Source organism: Hypomesus nipponensis, chromosome 18 (assembly GCF_054491055.1).
Source record: "Hypomesus nipponensis isolate SF chromosome 18, ASM5449105v1, whole genome shotgun sequence".
Classification (NCBI taxonomy): Eukaryota; Metazoa; Chordata; class Actinopteri; order Osmeriformes; family Osmeridae; genus Hypomesus; species Hypomesus nipponensis.
Genome location: NC_140378.1, coordinates 4,565,565 through 4,586,725, shown reverse-complemented (window position 1 = coordinate 4,586,725; position 21,161 = coordinate 4,565,565). Strand labels below are relative to the sequence as shown.

At 40.7% G+C, this 21,161-nt stretch overlaps 2 protein-coding genes across 3 annotated transcripts; both read left to right on the top strand.

Annotated features, from left to right (window-relative positions):
* The first annotated feature begins 370 nt into the window (after nt 1-370).
* LOC146251612 (deoxynucleoside triphosphate triphosphohydrolase SAMHD1-like) lies at nt 371-11,000 on the top strand. Of its 2 annotated transcripts, none has more exons than XM_084680281.1 (16): nt 371-656; nt 1,178-1,244; nt 1,448-1,520; nt 2,637-2,797; nt 2,898-3,013; nt 4,800-4,870; nt 6,001-6,153; nt 6,261-6,361; nt 6,458-6,566; nt 6,666-6,757; nt 7,176-7,291; nt 7,458-7,597; nt 8,277-8,369; nt 8,662-8,766; nt 9,418-9,555; nt 9,697-11,000. In XM_084680281.1, the coding sequence occupies exons 1-16, from the start codon at nt 482-484 to the stop codon at nt 9,862-9,864; spliced, it is 1,878 nt and encodes a 625-aa protein (XP_084536407.1). In that variant the 5' UTR covers nt 371-481; the 3' UTR covers nt 9,865-11,000. The 2 variants fall into 2 exon arrangements, with proteins under 2 accessions (XP_084536407.1, XP_084536408.1); XM_084680282.1 differs by lacking the exon at nt 371-656 and adding an exon at nt 1,849-2,271.
* Nucleotides 11,001-12,751: 1,751 nt separating this feature from the next.
* LOC146251611 (deoxynucleoside triphosphate triphosphohydrolase SAMHD1-like) lies at nt 12,752-20,913 on the top strand. The gene is made up of 14 exons (XM_084680807.1): nt 12,752-12,887; nt 15,157-15,317; nt 15,431-15,546; nt 15,860-15,930; nt 16,389-16,538; nt 17,524-17,624; nt 17,728-17,836; nt 17,927-18,018; nt 18,256-18,398; nt 18,515-18,630; nt 18,712-18,807; nt 19,048-19,152; nt 19,288-19,413; nt 20,049-20,913. Exons 1-14 carry the CDS (start codon nt 12,801-12,803, stop codon nt 20,067-20,069), a joined length of 1,494 nt encoding a protein of 497 aa, XP_084536933.1. The 5' UTR covers nt 12,752-12,800; the 3' UTR covers nt 20,070-20,913.
* Nucleotides 20,914-21,161: the final 248 nt, after the last annotated feature.

The window sequence follows — 21,161 nt, the reverse complement described above, 5'->3', positions numbered from 1 at the left end:
ACTCATTATTATTATTGATAGGCCATTTTACCATGATTATGACTACGATTATGTTTATTACTATTATTATTGTTATTGTTATTATTATTACTATTATTATTATGGGAAGGCCATAGCACTTGACCTGCTGAATAACTCCACTATAAGTTAAAAAAATAAAATAATGTAATGCAAACATAAAAACTACTTTCGTGACCTGACACCTTTACATAATATTGCATATTTACAAAAACAATAGCATGCATGGACCAGAATGAATTGTCTTCGGCTACTACAGCCCGCCCATCCAGGCTACCCATAGGCCTACGTCAGAACCCAGGCTATAAATGCCGGCTTGACGTCAGCACTTTTTTTTTTTTTTGAAATTCACTGCAAGCAGTACTGTACGGTCAAACCATTTGGCGCGAAATCTAGAAGTCATCTTCAACATTACTATCAGATTACTCTCACCATAGATAATCGAGTAGAGTAGACAATCAAAATGGATAGTCGGAAACGTCCAAGAGAGGATTTGCCGGTGGCTATTCATTTTAAAACACCAGAGAAGCGAGTGTCGGTTGTTTGGCGAAACAGGGACTTCATGCAGTGGGATGTTGAAGACACTTGCCGATACATGTGTCAGGAAGGACTCGGGTCATTGGAGGAGAGGTTCAGAGGTTGGTTTCTCATTCTAACTAGCCAGCATATCTATTAGCTTACACGCTTTTCACATGTGGCTATAACCTACATTTTGACAGTGGCTCGGTGGCTAGCTAGCACACTCAGCCTGCCTAGCGGAGTCTGCTTATACCAACTATTTGGTCATGCACAATGTTTTGTGCTGTAGAATGAACGGTTGGTTGTCATCCCAACTAATTCTAGCATAGCAAGCTTAACCTCGCTAAAAGTGTCTCGTGTACGTCCATGACATTTAATACTTTGTAGCCTACTTTGTAGGCTTACAAATTTGTTCAGTTTTCACCTGGCAAATCTAAAACGAGTGTGACTGTCTAATCTAAATGGGCAGGAGGGAGACCCCTATTTCAATATGTCATTCAAAACCCCTTTCATAACTTCCTCTAACCTGTTCTACGCTCATTTGATCACTTAAACGATTGCCTATTATGGAAGGTGAAACACAACGCAGGTCCAATCTCTAAAAGTGGTATCCTTACATTTTCTTCGTTTGTTCCCATAGAGGAGAAGATCACAGGAGTAGGGCTACGCTATATTACTGAAACACGACTGGAGAAGATGGGGATAGAGTAAGTGTGTGTTTTTGTTCGGCTTGCAATTCCTCTCATTAGCACTTTCACTACTAGGCCTAATTTATATCAAGACAGCAGCAACACTTGCTGAACAGTCAGACCGGGCCTAGTCTTTACCTGTATGTCAAGGATGTTTTAGCCTAGTTTCTCTGTGTTTAGGTCTACTTCTCATATCTCTTGTGTGGCATTGCCTCCCTTAGACCCCTTGGCACCAGACTGCAGGTCCTGCACAGCCTGCGGAAGCTCTGGCAGATAGCAGCTGAGACGATCAAGGTAACACCACACACTTTCATTTCACTTTTCTTTTCATTCCTCTTTCAAGGCCAGCAATAGGGGGAGGGAGGACGGGGGAGGGAGGGAGGGAGGACGGGGGAGGGAGGGAGGACGGGGAGGGAGGGGGGGAGGCAAGGGAGTTCGAATACACACAAAGATGCAAGACTGGTCAGTCTACATGAGGGTGGCTCAGTTGGTGGTAGGAACAATAAAAAGGGTGTTGTGTTTAGTTTTGAGGGTGAATCACCAAGGTCAAACATGTGCACAAACAGGAAAGAAGCTCATCATGACGTGTGTGGTTTCTCTGTTGTCTCTGTCTATTGTTTAGTCATGCCCTGGAGCTGTTGATGTCTCAAGCAACAATAATGGGCATGACTACGAACAACATTTTTTCCAGCTCCCTGTACCTTTTATAGGTGCAGGACTACTGAAGCACTGTAAATATGATGATTGACTGTGCTTCAAAAGGTATTGGCCAAACAACCAAATCTAATTCCTCTATGGTTTAAAGGATGATGGGAAACTGAAAAGTATTAACATGAACCAAATGATGCTAATAGCAGACAAAGTACAGTTATTTGACTATGGGTTAAATCAGAGCAAGAATGTTCAAAGTACCATCGATGACGCATCCTTGATTACAATGGTTCAGCTCGAAACTGGTGGAAAAGTGGGTCGGGCTCACTAAGCACCAAGAATCAAGAAAGTCAAATTAGACAACAAAAAGCCAATTTTCCAGTTAAGCAACCAGGTGAGTGTTCACTGCTGGCAGCTGATTTGAGTCATCTCACATGCTGGGCGAGGCTGTAATAATTGCTCAGCCCTATCAGGTATTTCACCTCCTGTTACCTGTACCCATGCTGATTTGTAACAGGTCAATCCTGAAGGCCCACTATTAAAAGTATCTCAGAGAGACGTCATGCACAGGTGTAATCCATTAGTCACTGATTCCGTTTGAGAATTCAATACATTTATTTTATGAACTAAAGCAAAGCTAAAATCGTAGTTTTCTGGGATTTCAAAGTTGTTAGCTTCGATCATGAATTTGATGAATTGCCCAACCTTACTGGTTGCAGTAGTAGTGATTTCTTATTCCCGACCCATTTCAACCTTCAGGTGTTCAATGATCCCATACATGGGCATGTGGAGATGCACCCTCTGCTGGTCCGCATCATTGACACACCCCAGTTCCAGAGACTTCGCTTCATCAAGCAGCTTGGGGGGACCTACTTTGTCTTTCCCGGGGCGACCCACAACCGCTTTGAGCACTCCATAGGGTAGGAAGGAGTTCCTTTGTTTTGAAATGGGTATTTGATTTAGTTTAATGGTTACTGTGTGCTTACTGTTAACTGGTTGTATTTGTTTGTGTCGGTCTAGAGTGGGCCACCTGGCAGGGCGACTGGTCCAGGAGCTGAATGATCGGCAGCCAGAACTTCTCATCTCTCGCAGAGACATCCTCTGTGTGCAGATCGCTGGCCTCTGCCACGACCTGGGTGAGGAAAACACACACACTCAACCTTGTTCACTCTCCATGAACTGTAATGACTGCACGCGAACCCCCCAAAACAAGTTTGCTCTGGTTCCATAAGTGGTTCCGTTCAGGATTCCTGGTGCTTAGTGAGCCCGACCCACTTTTCCACCGGTTTCGAGCTGAACCATTGTAATCAAGGATGCGTCATCGATGGTGTGTGGACCATTTGTTTTGCTTGCCATTTGTTTGGCATTTGTTTTTGTGTTTGAGTGAACCCAATTTGGCCAACCCTTCGACTAATGTGGCACGCAGCTCACCCTTGATGCTTCCTAGTGGCTCCTGGTCTTTAGGAGAGATGACTAACATGTCTCCAAGCATTGGGGCTCCTTAGCAGACCGCTACAGGCTCTTTCTTCCCCTTCACTTGACTTCTCCAATGTTGCAGTTTCCATTCTCTTGTTCCTATATGATACACCCTCTGATGTAATCACAGTTTGTACTTCAGGTCAAGGAAAAGCGGATATCCCCCCCCCCCCCCGGGAGGAAGAAATCGCGTGCCGCCCCCTACCCCGTGTGCTGCCCCTTACCCCGTCGGCCGCCCCCGACAGCGCCCCCAGAACGAGCACCGCTACAACCTGGCTGCGACAAACGAAAACGAAACTGCTGCACGGCCAATATGCCAATTCCCCACTAACTGAAATGATCGATAAGAGAAAACCGCACAGATTTTTTATTTATTTTTTTATGCTTGTGCGCCCCCCACGTGACATGAAAAAATGCCCGGTCTGCCCGTGCCTAAAACCGCCCCTGGTCAGAACAGTTCGGAATTGGGTGCGTCGAATGGAACGGAACCCTGTCCGTGGTAGGAAAGGGCTGACTACCACTTCCACCACAAGCAGTGCTGTGGTGAGAGATGGACAGGATACATTTCTGCTAGTGCTCATTCAGAAAGTGATAGCATAGGATTGAATGCTTATCTTGGTCCTGTACTCTGTATTTGAGGTCAAAAGAATATAATTACCATATGGTTCAAGTTCAGACTGTTTTGGATTAACTGTTAATTATAACATGTGCCCCATGTTAGGATTCCAAAGTTTGTGTACAGTTGGATTGTTTTCCATAATTGAGCTTACCGGTGTTTGTTTTACTGAACCTGTTGAAATGGGTTTAATCTGGACTTTTATAGCTTTAATTTGAGTATTATGAATTTTTATTATATGGCAACGACGGTACAAGCTTTCTGATTGGCTAATGGGTAGTCATGCCAGACGCGTATTTCCCTCCTCGGCTTTGCCGTATCAACCTCGCTATCGCTCGGTCGACAAGTCCCAGCCTCAGTTTGATATTTCTTGGCATGACCTCACTCTCGGTTAGTAAGTAGTTAGTATCATCATGCTGTGTTTCCATGTTGTCCTATCACTTCATTCCACCATGGCAAAACAAAGCCTTGAATCAGGACTAGACACAGGGTATACTGTAAGCCTTAACAATGCAAATGAATACACCTGCAGCCTAATTGACATTCTCAATTCAACAAATAGCCTGGAATATGGGTCATATTTACAAGAATGTGTGTAAAAGGTGCTTGAATTGCCATGTGGTTCAGCTGATACAGGAGGGAATACTCTAAATGTAAGCTAATCGTCAGCACTTACCTGATCGTTTTTTGTCAAATGAAAAAAGACAGAATACAAAACAAACATTTCAAACAAAAACTCAATTGGAACTGAATTACGCCGCCCCCCCCCCCCCCCCCCTTTTCTTTGTTTTGACATCCCAGCCTAATCTTTTTATTTTATGCATATACAGGACATGGCCCATTCTCCCACATGTTCGACGGGATGTTCATCCCCAAAGTCCGTCCAGAAACCAAATGGAAGGTAAAGGGATTTTGTCCGTTAAGAATCTGAGAAGCAACATTCGCTGTGTTTTTTCCCCCCACAATACTTTCATTCAGAAAGTACATACACACAGACAAATACAAACAATTGAGGGCAAGCATTCCTCAACACCCATTATTACATTGTGTCCTGGCCTTTGTACAAACATGCTTTGTAAACTATATAGCTTTCAAAGTCCACTTTTTCCAACATAATATATGATGCATACATACATACATACATACATACATTATATTATATATATATATATATGATATACTATAACATTATGAGCCATTGTCCCAGTCTAACGATGGTGGGAATATACTATATAAAGGAACAACATTTTATATTTTTATTTCCCCACCTTCAAGAAAAGGCTCAAGACGCACTTGTTCCGGGAGTACAACGGCACTTAAGAATGCTTGGCTGGATTTGTTAGTTTCCTCCAGGATCACTACGACTCTTATTGAGTGACTTGTTGCTATTGTAGGTTAGATATAACAAAGTTAAGTCTTGTACTTGCTGTGTAATATTTTACTGTTGATTGTTCTTTTACAGGTACAGTCCTGCACTTTTGTGGTTCATGTTGTTTTATTTGTAACTTGTATAACTACATGCTCTTATGGGTCTTCCCTTTTGGCACTTGTTTAGCTTTTTCACAATGTATGCTTCATGTTTTGGCTGCTTGCAATGTTTGGGACTATCTCGTTGTTATGTTCAGTGACCTATGCTCTTTTGTAAAGCTCTCTCTTGGAAGTCGCTTTGGATAAAAGCGTCTGCTAAATGAATAAATGTAAATGTAAATGTATTTCCATAATGTGAGTATATTCCCAGTCCACCAAGTTAGACTGGGACTATGACTCATAATGTTATAGTCTGCAAATATGTACAGGTGCAGAACAGCAACAATAACTCTTGGAAATATGGAGTCATTATTACAGCCCTTGGTGATAAGAGATAGATTAACATGAGTTACAATCACATGTACGACATATGTGACTCACATTATTAAATAAATAAAGATTGTTTTTGGGCACTTGAGAAAAGAATGATTGCCTTTTTATGTACGTTTGAGGGTGGGGCAGTGTACCTGTGCTTTTTCATAACATTGTTGTTGTGCTCTGCAGCATGAGATGGCTTCCCTGGCCATGTTCGACCACCTGGTGCACAAGAATGAACTGGCTGAAGTGATGGAGCAGCATGGTCTGGTTCTGCCTGAAGACCTGGACTTCATCAAGGAACAAATCGCTGGACCGACAGACAAAACCACCGGAGCATCGGTGAGATCCAATGAAAACATCCAAGGTTGACTTAAAAGCTGATTAACAACGCGTTTTTATGCTCGTTGTTATGGAAGCTCCTTATCCATTTCAACTTCCATTCCCAGTGGCCTTACAAAGGTAGACAAGAAGAGAAATCCTTTCTTTATGAGATTGTAGCCAACAAGAGAAACGGCATTGATGTTGACAAATGGGACTACTTTGCCCGGTAAGTTCAACCGCAAACCAAATATGTTCTTCAGCATAATTAACCGTGCTGTAACACATTTTCCTCTCTTTCTATTTCTGACACACATACACACAGGGACTGCTACCACCTGGGCATTCAAAATAACTTTGACTACCACCGCTTTCTGAAGTTTGCCCGAGTGTGTGAGGTGGACGGGAAGAAGCACATCTGTACCAGAGATAAGGTGCTAACTGTAGCCTGGCTAGCCCTCAACCTTCAAACTGCTTATGACATCCCATTTAAAGTGTGTCAACTGGCACCTTTGATGTTTCCCCTTCAACAGGAAGTAGGTAACCTCTATGACATGTTCCACACCAGGAACTGCCTGCACAGACGGGCCTACCAGCACAAAGTGGGCAACATCATTGAGACTATGTGAGTACTGGATCTGTAAATGCCTACCAGGATAAAAGGGAAGATGTGTGTAAACATGTCTATGTACAAATAAAGCGCATTTGAAAAGAATATAATCATTTGCACGGATAGCTTCCCTATATTCCCGATATGTCCCCTGAGGTGGTACATGTCCCACATGCGTGGAGACTTAAAGACCATCTTTCTCTTCTAGTAGTCAGCCTCATCTTCTTCTATGATGGAATGCACTGGCCTTTGAGCCACAGCAGTGTATGATGTGTTCTCCCCCAAAGACAGGGGCGACTCAGTCCAAATATGGTCTGCTTCCTCCACAATCCCTTCAACCACTTGTCCTGCCTAAGGAAAGGCTCTCCATGATACCATAAAACCAGCTTTTGTGTGTGTGTGTGTGCGCGTGTGCGGGTGTGTGTGTGTTCAGGATCACGGAGGCCTTCATCAAAGCAGACCCTCACATCCAGGTTAAAGGCTCTGGAGGACAGCTATTCACCATATCCACGGCCATAGACGATATGGAGGCCTACTCTAAACTTACAGGTAGGCTCAGAGTGAGTTTTTTTTCCAAATGTTTTTATCAAGGAAACCCACAGTTTAAGGATAACTGCATGGTCAGTATTTTGATTAGGATGTCATATTCCCCTCCGCCTGTTTTACGCTGGCTTTCTTTTTTGCCCTGTCTGTCTGTCTGTCTGTCTTCATGTAGACCATGTGTTTGAGCAGATCCTCCACTCCTCCTCTCCTGAGCTGACTGAGGCAAGAGAGATTCTAGAGAACATCACCTGCCGACGTCTCTACAAGTGTGTGGGCCAGACTCAGGCTGAGAAACAACTGGAGATCTCACAGGTGTGTGTGTGTGTGTTTGCCTGTATAGCTAGTTGCACAGATGTTTGGAATCCCTGAGTGCCGTTTTCCTGACCGCCTGTGACAAATCCCGAGAACCTAAGGCAAAAAAAAAAAAAAGCCTGCGATGAAAGACAAAAATACATGAAACCTGTTTTCATCACGCGTGCAATGCATGTCAGCGTGTTCTCAATAGTATGTTTCAAGTAGGCTACAGCCGAACCCTCGTTCTGCTTTGGTCAATAGTAATCGAGTTGATAAGCGTGTCTTCTTGTCTGACCAAAACGCAACTGTGAGGTGCGTGGATGGACAGAGCGGCCAGTAAACTGTCGTTCTGCAGCGAGGGCCAGCCCGACGTGCACAAATACACCTGTACGAATGCCAATGACATTTCCACTGAAAATGCTGACAAAAGTTTGATTAACGATTTGCAGCAGCCTCCATTGGTATTCTTAACCTGGAATGATAACATATAGTGTAGGCACGAAGAAAATAAAAGGAAATTGCAAAACACTTGGGAATAAATACATTGATTATAATAGATATATATTTTTTGTTATTATTATTTTTTTTTGAGCACCGAAGACCCATTTTGACCAGGATAAACCCTGCAATTATGTATATTATGAGACCATTCAGCAAATGTTTTTGCCCACGAAAGTCACACACTTCTGTCTGGCAGGAAGTCCTCCTGAAGTGGGCTGACCAGGTGGCAAGATCCAGGCCTCAGATGGACCCAGCTGCTGGTCTGCAACCAGAGGACTTTGTAGTTAATGTGAGTGTCCAGTCTTTGCGTGTCAAGTCTTTAAAGCAGACTTATCTATCTGCTTCACAGCCATGTATTCAACACAGGTACCCAGTTTGCATTTTGATTGGTGGAAGTAATGTGCTTGGGCAGATTTTATGCAAGCTTATTACACAGCTTTTGTTGAATGCTCAATTCTGATCGATTATGGTTTTCTACGGTCTGTTATTTCTGAATCATACACTCTGAAGAACCATGTCCAATAAAATCAATCCACAGACAAAAGTCCATTCCATTATATAACGCCCTTCTTCTGTGTCAGGTCATCAACATGGACTACGGGATGAAGGAGAAGAACCCAATCAATAATGTGCGCTTCTACTGCAAGAACGACCCCACCAAAGCCATTCAAATCCGCAAGAATCAGGTACGAATCCTATTGCCATTTCTCAAACCACTCCATTTGATGAACTTCCTCCTGGCCAAAAACTGCAAACCTGAAATATGACATATTTCCATTCCTATTATAGAATGAATAAAACGCCTTTCTAATCCTCATAACTCGGCAAGCTGTGTATTCCCACCACTATTTAATATTTTCAAAGCGCGCTATATAGCAATCTTTATTCCCCAGTCATCAACAAACGTATTCTCCTGTCATTTTGATCATTTTCATGCCACCTCGGGTGCATTTTTCATAGCGTCCACATAGAGTAGGTGCAGCCCATTATGGGTGTGCCAGTGTCTCAAGCACAGTGGCATAAAATGAAATAAATGAATGTACTCCAAGACGGTTTGCAACACTTGTCTTGTCAACTCCCAAGTGTTATCTTGGCTGAATATTGTTCAGGTTAATTTGTCGTATGCACATAAGCAGAGTCAATGGTATTGAAATGTTGGATTTTCGGCTTCCCCAGCCTGGAAAATGACAACCCCTCCCTGTCTTTAAACTAACCATCATTTCACATTGATTCATCCAGTACACATCCAGTACACATCCAGTTTACATGCTTTAGTTATAAAATTATAAAAAAATATAGTTCGAACAGCGAGTCAGTAGAACGTCCTCTCTGCCCAGGTGTCCAAGCTCCTGCCTGAGAGGTTTGCAGAGCAACTCATCCGGGTCTACTGTAAGAAGACTGATGAGAGGAGCGTTGAGGCTGCAAAGAAGCACTTTGTCCAATGGTGCATGGACATGAACTTCTCCAAACCACAGGTGGGTTAGACAGTCCAGACAATTCCATTGTATTCAACCCTAACCCTCTACATGTACTACTTGTTGGGATCTTTACAAATCCTCCGATAACCACTCCAAAGCCAGCTTGGAACTGAAATTCTGTCTCTTACTATTGTGCAGGACGGAGATGTGATAGCGCCTGAACTAACCCCTTTGAAAGCAAGCTGGGCCAACCATTATGGCGAAGATGATGATGATGATGAAGGTGATGAAGGTCACAGCCGGGGAGGAAATACCTGGACTAGCATGAACGAACAACAGGAGAAATTTAGGTCTCGACTCTTTTAAGTCTAACTTGTTTGTTACAGTTGCTTTTCTGTAAAAGATAAAGCACTTCTATAATCTTTTATTTCCATTTTATCATTTTACTTTCAGATATTTTTCAGTTGGCATGTTTTCAATGTCAATGTATCATTATGTGTTATTTAATGACTTTATTCAGAATGATCATGGAATCAATATAAAAATATACCTCAGGTGAGCTCTGAGCTTTCGTGTCACCAAACATATTCTAGCTTTTCTAATGTTAATGTGTTGGTGCACAAGAGATCCTCCATCTTTTATATGACATCCAAGGTTAAGATCTGATCCATCAAGGTGAAAGTGACACTTAAAATCCTTTTGGACAATAATGTTAAATATACTGTCTGTATTGTTTTCTAAAAGCTGAATGTATATTTATTTTGGAAGGTTTGCAGTAAATGGTGTACATAAATGTATGCAGAACATCTTTCTGCAGGGCACTGTCAATATTTTGTTAACAACATTTCTAATGCTGTTATTGTTGTCATCTAAGTTATCAGTCCCCCCCCACCACACTGCACTTTCTCCCTTGCAAATAGAATTATGGGTTTAAGCAACTTAGTTACAAATGGGTCAAATGCATGCTGTTTGTGATTAGGATTTGAAATTAAGACTTGTTATCTTTAGTGTATACATTTGTGCAACTACATAGTGAACCTATAGTTATGTTTTAAAGATGTTACTATGGGGATTCTGTGTAGTTCTAGATGATGCACAGAAGTAAAGTGCTATTTAAGGTTTTCATTGTTGACAAGTTTTTGACTGCATGTGGGTTACATTTACCAAATGTTATTGACATGTATTACCTTTTACTTGGTTTCTGTGTTTGCTGTGCTAAGTTTTCTACTATATTTACACTTTAACTTGACCATATCTATTATTACCAGTTATGAAGTACTGTTCATAACTGAAGTTTGGAGTACAATTTAGAAAGCCTAATGGCTGTGTACCTACTTTACCAAAGCAATATCTTTCCTCAAGCCAAACCCTGAAAGACTGTTCTGTCATGCTGTGTCCATTTGTAGTGGCCATTGATGTTGGAAACAGTATGTTTTGTCTCGTCGTTTGGAAAATGAATCTGATGTAGCTGACCCTTGCATATAAAATATATCTTTCTCTCATTTGATTGTTATTTTATTAGTGTTACTTGTAGTTCATATCTCCCAACAGCAACTTGAAAAGATCTCTCCACAGTGGTATAGAGAGTAATGTTCTTACTGGAAAGCACATCATTGTAATTCAGGGGGACCAGAGGATTGGGGTCACTGACTGATCAAGTGCAGAGGCCATCGCAGCACTTTGTCCCATGATGCAACAACAAAACCCTTTCTAATACCATGAGGTAGAGATGATGATATGTCTGGTACATATTTTTAAGAAAGTAAAAGGAAAAACTCACACAGGATGCAATATCAAGAGTCTTCATATTCCACAATGGATACAATGTATTTATACTGTAACACTATAGATTGTTTTTATACAATAACACTATAGTTTGGCTCATGAGAAACATTACCTCTCCATATTCTAATATCTCAGCAACATTTACCTTTTTGTTGAAAAGAGGACAATCATAGATTGACGCAGACATTGTGTTTAGTTTTTCTTGTACTGTATGAGAAATGTATTTTTGTTATCCAGAATGTAACATCCTCGCTGAAACAACTGAGGTGACACTCACCTGAGATGACACCTGTCCCATTTTCATCTCTGGAGATTTTACATTAATTTCACCAACATTTGAATTTCAATAGCTCCTTGGTCATGTGACCAACCCCCAACTACTATCAGTGTATCCACTGACTAGCCTTGTAAAATGCACACCCCATGCATTTTGATCTCACATGATTTTTTAAGAATTTTCATTCATCAAAATATCTATAGTTCTCTTGTTATTCAACCCGATTCAAGGTTCAGAGTAAGCAGTAAGCATTGTTTGCCAAATTAATGCAAAATCCCCTGAGATGAAAATGGGACAAACAGAAAGGATTGCTATAGACAAGGGGTGTTCGATCCTGGTCCTCGGGGTCCGCTGTCCTGCATGTTCTAGATGTTTCCCTGATCCAGCACACCTGATTCAAATGAATGGGTTGTTATCAAGCTCTGTTGAAGCCTGATAATGACCATTGATTTGAATATCGACACGGATATCAAATCTGAAACTGTCTTTTGTGCCACCACTGTTGTCACTGCTCATCTGGCCACAGGTTATTATGCGCTGAAACATAAAATGAATATAAGCAATGTGACAGTGTGCATAATTAACATTAATAGACTAAAGGTCTGTCATAACAAGACCTTTAGGGTTTCTCCCTATTGCTTGATTTAATGAGACTCAACGACATATCAAGTTGTAGCAATTTTTCCCCACAGTTTATTCATGTTCTTTAAATATTCTTGAGCAATCGCACAAGATATTCCAACGGGAGTAATACAGTTTTATCTCATCTTGTAAAAAAATTGACATGTGGTGTCTACAACATCATGGTTATTTGTAGTCTAAACTAGTGTCCTTGTTGTAAAATGATAAATAGAATGGAGTTGCAAATTCATTTGTTTGGGATACAATCTACTATCCTATTTTACGGCTTTCCAATCTTTTTTTTAGGCCTATACAAAATGACGTTTCTTTAATCCATGGCCTACTATAATGACATTGCTTTGGATTGTAACCATTCTTGAAATAAATTAATTATGTTATGTTTGTAGCATGTATCAAAGAACAGCAAACAATTTAATATTTATGGATTACTTAAAATGGTATTCAAAGACATTCGGAGGTGTTGGCTAATGATCGTCCACAGATGGGAGTGTCCTCATTACTGCATAAAAGCACACTTACATCTCTACCTGGCATTAGTCAGAAAAATCAGTTACCTCACCACATCAGTTCACTAGTTCCGTTTATTTCATTCCTCAAAATGATTTGCTCCAAATGCTCAACTCCCACTGACCAGGCTTTGGACAAGCAGAAGACGATTGACTGCCAGTTCAATGCGGAGGGAAAGGTAAATATGGCCTTCTTTCTTAAGAAGGATCTTGACAGTTTTAGTGTAAAGAAGACAATCCAATAATGTGTTGAGAGGAGTCTTATGCAATGATCATGTTTTAGTATTCTTTGAATTGGTAAAGATGCTGTGCAAAATGATATGTGGAAAACCCCATAGGCCTATACGTTAAGTTTCAATGGCAACCGAAAGATGAATAGGAGGCTGCCTGGGTGTGGTGTTGAAATGAGGAAGTGGGGTTGGAAAAGAAGAGAAACAAAGAGAAATACCACAATCTTCATCTTTAAAGTCAAAATCCGCAGGTAGGCGAACGGTGGCGCACACAGGAGAAACGATTTTCATTGATATATTGTAGACATTTTCATATTGGCCGAACAACCAAAAAGCCCCTTGATCTGATGGAAGAGAGCTAAAACTGGAGAGTATATAACCAAATATGCTGAATTTAGTTATTTGACTCCATGGGCTGAATCAGAGCAAGAATGGTCAAGGAAAATTAATAACATTGCAAATGATTTGTATTTGAGGCAAACATGTTAAAAATAAAAGTTACTTACTTTGCCTAGATAATTGTAAAGTGGAGGGAGAAAGATATAGAATGAAGAATAGAGCAAAGAGAAGTAGCAGCTAGAGAACACTGGTCCACTTTTATACTGAGAACATCACGTGTACAACCAACCTGACCATGTTTTATACTGAGACCATCATCTGTACAACCAACCTGACCACGGGCCCTTTCTCATCAACATTGAGTTTATCACTAACAGGTTTTGGTGGGAAAAATGTTCAGCTCTATTACAAGATTTTACAAGAATACAAGTTATTGAGGGGTTGCCGATTCCAAATGCCACTGGATTTTGTCCTCAGCATAAATGCTTAACCCACATCCTACCAGCATAACATTGAAGTTAAACATATCTTGTATGTTGAATTGAATACAGACCAGAATAAACTACTGTATTAAACAACCATCAAAGCTAAATTATAAATTAACTTAAAACATTACCTACATATTTAATTTAATTAAAATAATCTGAAAAAATAATGCATGACTATTATGTTAGGAAAATTACTGTAATGATCGGACTCAGGAGAAGTACTGGTAGTAGCGATCCAAGTGTGGGCTTTTAATGGTAGTATAGACTAGTCAAGCAGTCATCGACAGGCAAACAGCAAGGCAGGCAAATCCAAAGGATAGTCGGGTCACAGGCTTGGGTCAAACAGGGGCTGGCAGGAATTTCAGAGGCTAAACAAACACTAAAAGAATAGGCTAAATATGTTTATTTGTTTATGTTTATTAACACTCCAGAGAACAAGATAAATACAAACGGTGCCAAAGAAAAGTAGGACTGATTTATAAAAAGAAGCCCTAACCACCTAACCAGAGACACCCCTAAACTAAAATACACGTAGCTCTCGTTCCTAACCTGATGTGTAACATATATAAGTTACAACGTTATGGCACTGTACCATGGGCAGCTTACCTATACCCTCGTCACTGGGTACTGAACCAAACGAAACAAAATCACAATACCGAGTAAAAGCGCGTAAAACAGCAACAAAGTAAGCTATACATGTAAGAACAAAAGTACTGTGAAAACACGAAAACAAAAACGAAAGTTTCCGTTCGCGCAGAACAGCCGACGGTAGCACAGAACAAACAGGGTATGGGTGGGTAGCGAGTCAATTTACGAACGGAAGACAAGTAAGTCCGTAAGGGAGACGGACAAACATCTGATTGGACGACGACATGCGCGCTGTGACAATGATTGGGGTTTGACAAGCCAATCACAGAGGGATACTTGAGAGAGGGAGAAACAAGAGGGAGACAAAATCACAACTCACACAACAATAAGGACACCGGATACAAGTACAGATATACAAATTTGTCTGTAACATCAGGGCATGGCATAACAGGAGGAGCAAAACATTTGCTACCTTCCTGTCTTTAATTGTTTCGGAGAAAAGGCTACATCTTTTCGAGTAGATTTTCAAACCGATCTTTGGAGTAGTAGGAAAACGGTCTGTTTTGATAGTTTTTTATGTGTTTTGACGTGTGTTTGCTGCCGCAGATATTGGTTGGAGCTCTCAAACGCTTATGCCACTTCTCGACTAATCCAAGGTTCAGAGCTTTTGAGTTTCTGTTTCCCAGCACAGTGTTGTTTAGACAGTTGTTCAAACGTCTGTTATTATTCCACCACCACAATGACGTTGGATGAATAAAAGTGTCGGATGATAATTATTCCTTCTTTTGTTTCAACTCTTTCAGGTGTTCAACGATCCCATACATGGGATTGTGCCAGTGCACCCTTTGCTGGTCCGCATCATTGACACACCCCAGTTCCAGAGACTTCGCTACATCAAGCAGCTTGGAGGGGCCTGCTACGTCTATCCTGGGGCGTCCCACACCCGCTTTGAACACTCCATAGGGTAGGACATTCAAATGATTCGGTGATGATACTGGATTATTTAGGTCTTGTTTTGTGCTTACTGCTAACTGGTTGTGTGTGTGTGTGTGTGTGTGTGTGTGTGTGTTGGTCTAGAGTGAGTCACCTGGCAGGGAGACTGGTCAAGGAGCTGATTGATCGGCAGCCAGAACTTCAAATCACTTGCAGAGACATGCTCTGTGTGCAGATTGCTGGCCTCTGCCACGACCTGGGTGAGGAAAACACACACACTCAACCTTGTGTACTGGTACTCACTATGAACTGAACTGCAGAGTTCCATTTCAAGGTGTGGCAGAAAGTGGTGAAGATTAAATGTTGTTTTCACTCTCTCTCTTTCCCACTGGGTCATACAAGACTCTTTCTGACTTGATTGTGTTTTGGGCTCAAGGAAGCTCATGTTGTTTCTCAAGATATATCTATTCCCCTTTGTTTCACACACAAATACACTCATGTGAGTTAACTCATTGACTCATTGAGTTAACAATCTCTCTTTCTCTACCTCCAACATATATATTTTTTTACCAGGACATGGCCCATTCTCCCATTTGTTTGATGGGATGTTTATCCCCAAAGTCATTGTTGGAAGTACATGGAAGGTAAAGGTCTCCCTTTCTCCATCAAAACCCCCCAATTCAATATTTGTTATAAAACACAGGCAAACATTTATGGGAATGCACTGGCTTTATTTGTGTGTCAACTGAATAGGTTTTAAAGTGAGTGATTCACAAATGTTTCATAATGACTGAAGCAATTGCAAATATCTGGTCTTATATACAAATGGGTTCGATTACTTCTGCATGATTATTTTAGGTCAGATATATTTGCATTCACAACAACAAAATGTGACTCATTTCAAGTTAGGACAGGGATCCAGTCCCATAATGTTAAACTGTAAAGGTGCAGGAAACCATTCTGATTTGGTTTCTCTGTATTTTGGTTGTCATGGTGAAAGACAACCAGAAAAAAATAAATGTGTCTTTACAAATGTATGTTGGGAAGACATGCGTATGTGCATATGATTCCATTTTGTTCACCAGAATCCTCTTTTCTTCAGCACGAGGATGCGTCCGTGGCCATGTTTGACCACCTTGTCGACAAAAATGAATTGAAGAATGTTATGAAGCAGCATGGTCTGGTCCTGGCTGAAGACCTGGACTTCATCAGGGAACAAATTGCTGGACCGATTGACAAAACTCCTGGGAAGGTATCAGTGACAGCAGTCAGTTTTGTTACAATAAATGTAGTCAACTACTCCAATCTTCCCCTCTCGACCACAAGGTTCCTATCCAGGAATACAAAGGCTTGTTAATTATACAAGTTAATATGAACCAAAACAGGGTTGAATTGCCCTTAATTGAATTGGATCAGTTTGATCCGTTAAATGTTTAACGCCTCTTAATGCATGATTGATATAACTTATTTTGACTTCTTATTTAATGGCTTTTCTTGATTTAATGGGTAACTGGGTGAATACAATATTAACATGATGATATCGTTTCAATGTCCTTGACACATGGTAATTTTAACCCCAAGCTGTTTTAGCTGTATAAAACAGGAAATATAAACATTTTACTAACATCAGTTTTGGATGATTCTGGGTATTCTGAAATCTAATTGGGTATTCTTACTCAGTCCTCCAATAGTGAGTGGGGAAACCAAGGCAACCACATGACAAGGAGACGCAACACATTTAGGACTATTATTATAATTTTATCACCCAACCATTTATCACCCAACCACTTAACACTCACAAATTATCTTCCACACTCGAAAGAAAATGGCTCATGTATAGAAAAATAATGGTCTCTTACTCTTACATTCTGTAGCTTTGTTTGATTGTAGCGGTCTATGACAGTATAGCAGGTCAACTTTCAGAATTTTAGATTTTGTTTGCCCTCCATATCACTGTGTCAATTAAATCAACCTAATGCCTAGCTATGTTCTATGATGTATACCTAACTTTCATAAATGAGTAACCTTTAAATAGAACTATGAACACATGTATTGCTCACTTAATTCAAAGTAGAGTGAAACACAACATCTGAAGAGGCAAAATATTTAAGGGAGATTAAACAAGTGTAGGCTATCAGCTGGCTATTTTGCTAGACACACTGTCAGCCTAATTTGCCCATAATCAGCCTTAAGACATCCCACAGAGGTCAGTGAGCATTGTTTTCTGCTGTTTCCAGTCGCCTTACATAGGCAGACCAAAGGAGAAGTCCTTCCTGTATGAAATCATAGCCAACAAGAGAAACGGTGTTGATGTTGATAAATGGGACTACTTTGCCAGGTATGTCATGCTTTCAACCACTTGTTGGTCAAAGTTGTTCATAGGTCTTTGAAATGGCATTCCTAAACATGTTCTTATCAATTTTCTTCTGTCAAACACACAGGGACTCCTACTACCTTGGTCTTCAGAGTAACTTTGACCACGACCGCTTTATCAAATTTGCCCGAGTCTGTGACGTGGATGGGGAGTCTCAGATCTGTACCAGAGACAAGGTTCTACTTGTAGCCAGGCAAACCCTTTATCTTCAAATATATAGAGTATGACTTCTAAGGTTCACTGTACTGATGTCTCTCTCTCAACAGGAAGTGGACAACCTGTATGACATGTTCCACACCAGATTCAGCCTCCACAGACGAGCCTGCCAGCACAGAGTGGTTGAAGCCATTCAGCTCATGTGAGTATTGTACAGCAGGGGCTCACACACAGCTTCATGTGGGAAGTCAAATGTATAAATAGAGAGAGGGTGGAGACCACCGTTCAATCAATCAATATTTATAGAGTATGTTTAAATACAACCATGGTTGAACAAAGAGCTGTACAAGAAGTAAAATAAAAGTTCACTCTTAAATGTAATTGCTACATTGTAATGCAAATGTTTTCTTGTCACCTTCAATTTGATTTGGCTTTCCAGGATCAGAGATGCCCTTGTCGAAGCAAATCCTTTCATCTTGATTGAAGGCTCTGATAAGAAAAAGTTCAAAATGTCAGAGGCCATACCCCAAAATGACAAGAAGAAGATCACACATCACATGGAGGCCTACACTAAACTCACAGGTTCAGATGAGCCTCATGCTCTTGTGGAATTTTCTCAAACGTACCGGGGATAACAAAAGAGGTAGACCAAAACCTGTCTCTCTCTCTTCCTTCCTCCTCTCTCTCTTCTCATGTAGATCATGTGTTTGAGCAGATCCTCCACTCCCCCTCTTCTGACCTGGATAAGGCAAGAAAGATTCTAGAGAGAATCACCCACCGACATCTGTACAAGTGTGTGGGCCAGATCTTACAGGTGTGTGGGGGTATAAAGGTAAGAAGTTTGGTCATTTAGTCAGTCATCATCATCAGAGGAGTATCAATGTCTCATTTCCAGGACAAGGTCAAGGGCAACTTGGAGGACAAGGTCAAGAAATGGCAAAGTGACGTGGCGAGTAAAAGGAATTTGGATGCGAATGACTTTGAACTGCGTGTAAGTGTCCAGTGATTGGCCCTTTGTAAAAACATTTGAAGACGTAAACTAACCCACTGCTCTACATGTCTTTACTGGTGGAATGTGTGCTCTTTGCAAAGTTACATAGTTCCTTATCATAACTTTGATAGTAATCTATTACCTTGAGATGGGAAGAATATATGTTCAAGTATTCTAGGTCTGAGGACCTGGATCTTTTATCACTCACTCTATGATTTTACCTGTGTAAAATTGTCTCAGGTCATCAAAATTGATTATGGGAAGAAGGACGATGACCCCATTGACCAAATACGCTTCTACAGTAAGAAGGACCCTACCAAAGCTTTCAAAATCTCCAAAGACCAGGTCAGACCAATGCTGATGTCAATAGAACCGCCTACCACTCACTTCTATGGTTAAATGTATAATATTAGATAAACTGGAACACTTGAGTGCAGAACTACTGAAAGACACGTTCAAACCAACTGTAACCTCTACCAGGTGTTATACCTCAGGCCCGAGAGCTTTTCACAGCATCAAATCAGGATCTACTATAAGAAGGAGACTGATGAAGAGACTATGAAGGCCATTAAGGATGACTGGAGCAGCAACTTCCCCAAATCACAGGTAAGTGAATCTGTAAATTAACGAAAGTACTTTATTTCATACTGCACATATTTCAATACATTAAGTCCCTCATAATAACACAACACAGCTGTGTATGGAGTTTCAGAACAACAACAGACACAATGAGATTGTTAGGTAGATACTGTAGCTAGCTAGAATGCTTGGTACCATGGTTTCATTGTGTAACAGGTACAAATCCACTGTCCAGGCAGAATATCAGGGTTGGTATGTTTATTTCCTGGAGCAGATGACAGAACAGTCCTTTTGCCCCTCCCGAGGCAAAACAGAACAAAAATGTACCCTTACCCCCTCGTAAGGGAACCAACATTGGGGTGGATGGACAAAGGACAATAGTCCAGCACTCCCTCCAATTTAACGTATATCTTTACTTTCACGCCTCTTCCCGTCATATACTCTGTCCCAACCAGAATCCTCAAACATGATATGGGTCTCAGTTAATCGCCCCCATCCTGCTTCAGGTGTGTCTCATTAGTCCTATCCAAATTCAATTAGGAAGACTGGAGCTCGGTGGGTCTGGGCTATTCCTCCACCTGCTGGCCACAGAGCATCCCTCCATGGTGACTTGGAACCATATGTCACACTATTCATTAACATGACCCACTTTTTAACCCCAGGATGAACCCCAGAACCAATGAGGGCCAGAACAGAAGATCAGGAGAACCAAGGAATAAAGAAAGTCTGAGCGTTCTCCCCAGAGAGACCTCTTCTCAAATGATGAAGCACAGTGATATTTAGTAGGTGTCTACTGTGCATTGTGTTGTGGAACAGATGTGTAACTTGTCAAACTGCTATGCTTCTTGGAACTGCACCCAAGACTTTCACCCACTGGTGCACTTGTGTACATGGTTGTGTGACAAAACTGATTAGATTTGTTTTAATGGAGATGATGACGAAATGATAAAAGAAGCGAAATAAGAAATGTCACTGAGTCAGCCTTGTTCAAACACTTTATTCACTTTCTGCCTTTCTCCAATCACTGAGTTGTCGTCTCTTTCATGTAGTTAAGATGATTTTAATTGTACTTGAAAAACCTTGAGATTTAAGAATGGTTTATTGTTAGATGAAAATGAATTGGAAATGTTTATTTATTGTTGTTTTTTGGGGGTAGAAGATATGTTGATTCAGTCTGGGATTTGAAACCAAGTTAGCAGCATAATTTTAACCTACATATTTAACATCGACTATTCAAATATTTTTATGGATGTGGTAGTGGGCTGAGTCTTTCAATAGGTTATTCCAATGACTGTTTACCGGTGTCATTTGAGTGTTTAGTTTAAGTTTGTCTCCCTCTACAGGATGAGATAATGGCCAATAGGCCCAGGTGTGGCTTCCTGAGTGCAAAAAGCTTTTCTTCAGATTTGTTCTTGGGATCTTGATTTCTTTCCACATTTGTTCATTTATTTGTAACAGTCTTTTAATCTGGAACATGAAAACTGACTAAAATGTTAAAAATAAATTTTGGGTTTTCAACTACAACAATTGTGGACATTCCACTTCTTGAGCCTTTTTGAGTTTATTTGGCTTCAGTAGTTGGACAAATGTTTGAATGTCAAGTACATATTTTTAAAAACAAAAAAACTCACACTGGACGCAATGTCAAGAGTCTTCATGTTTCACAATGGATGTTATTTATTTATACTGTAACACGATAACACTAGTTTGTATTTATACTGTAACACGATAACACTATAGTTTGGCTTATGAGAAACATGAAACATTACCTCTCT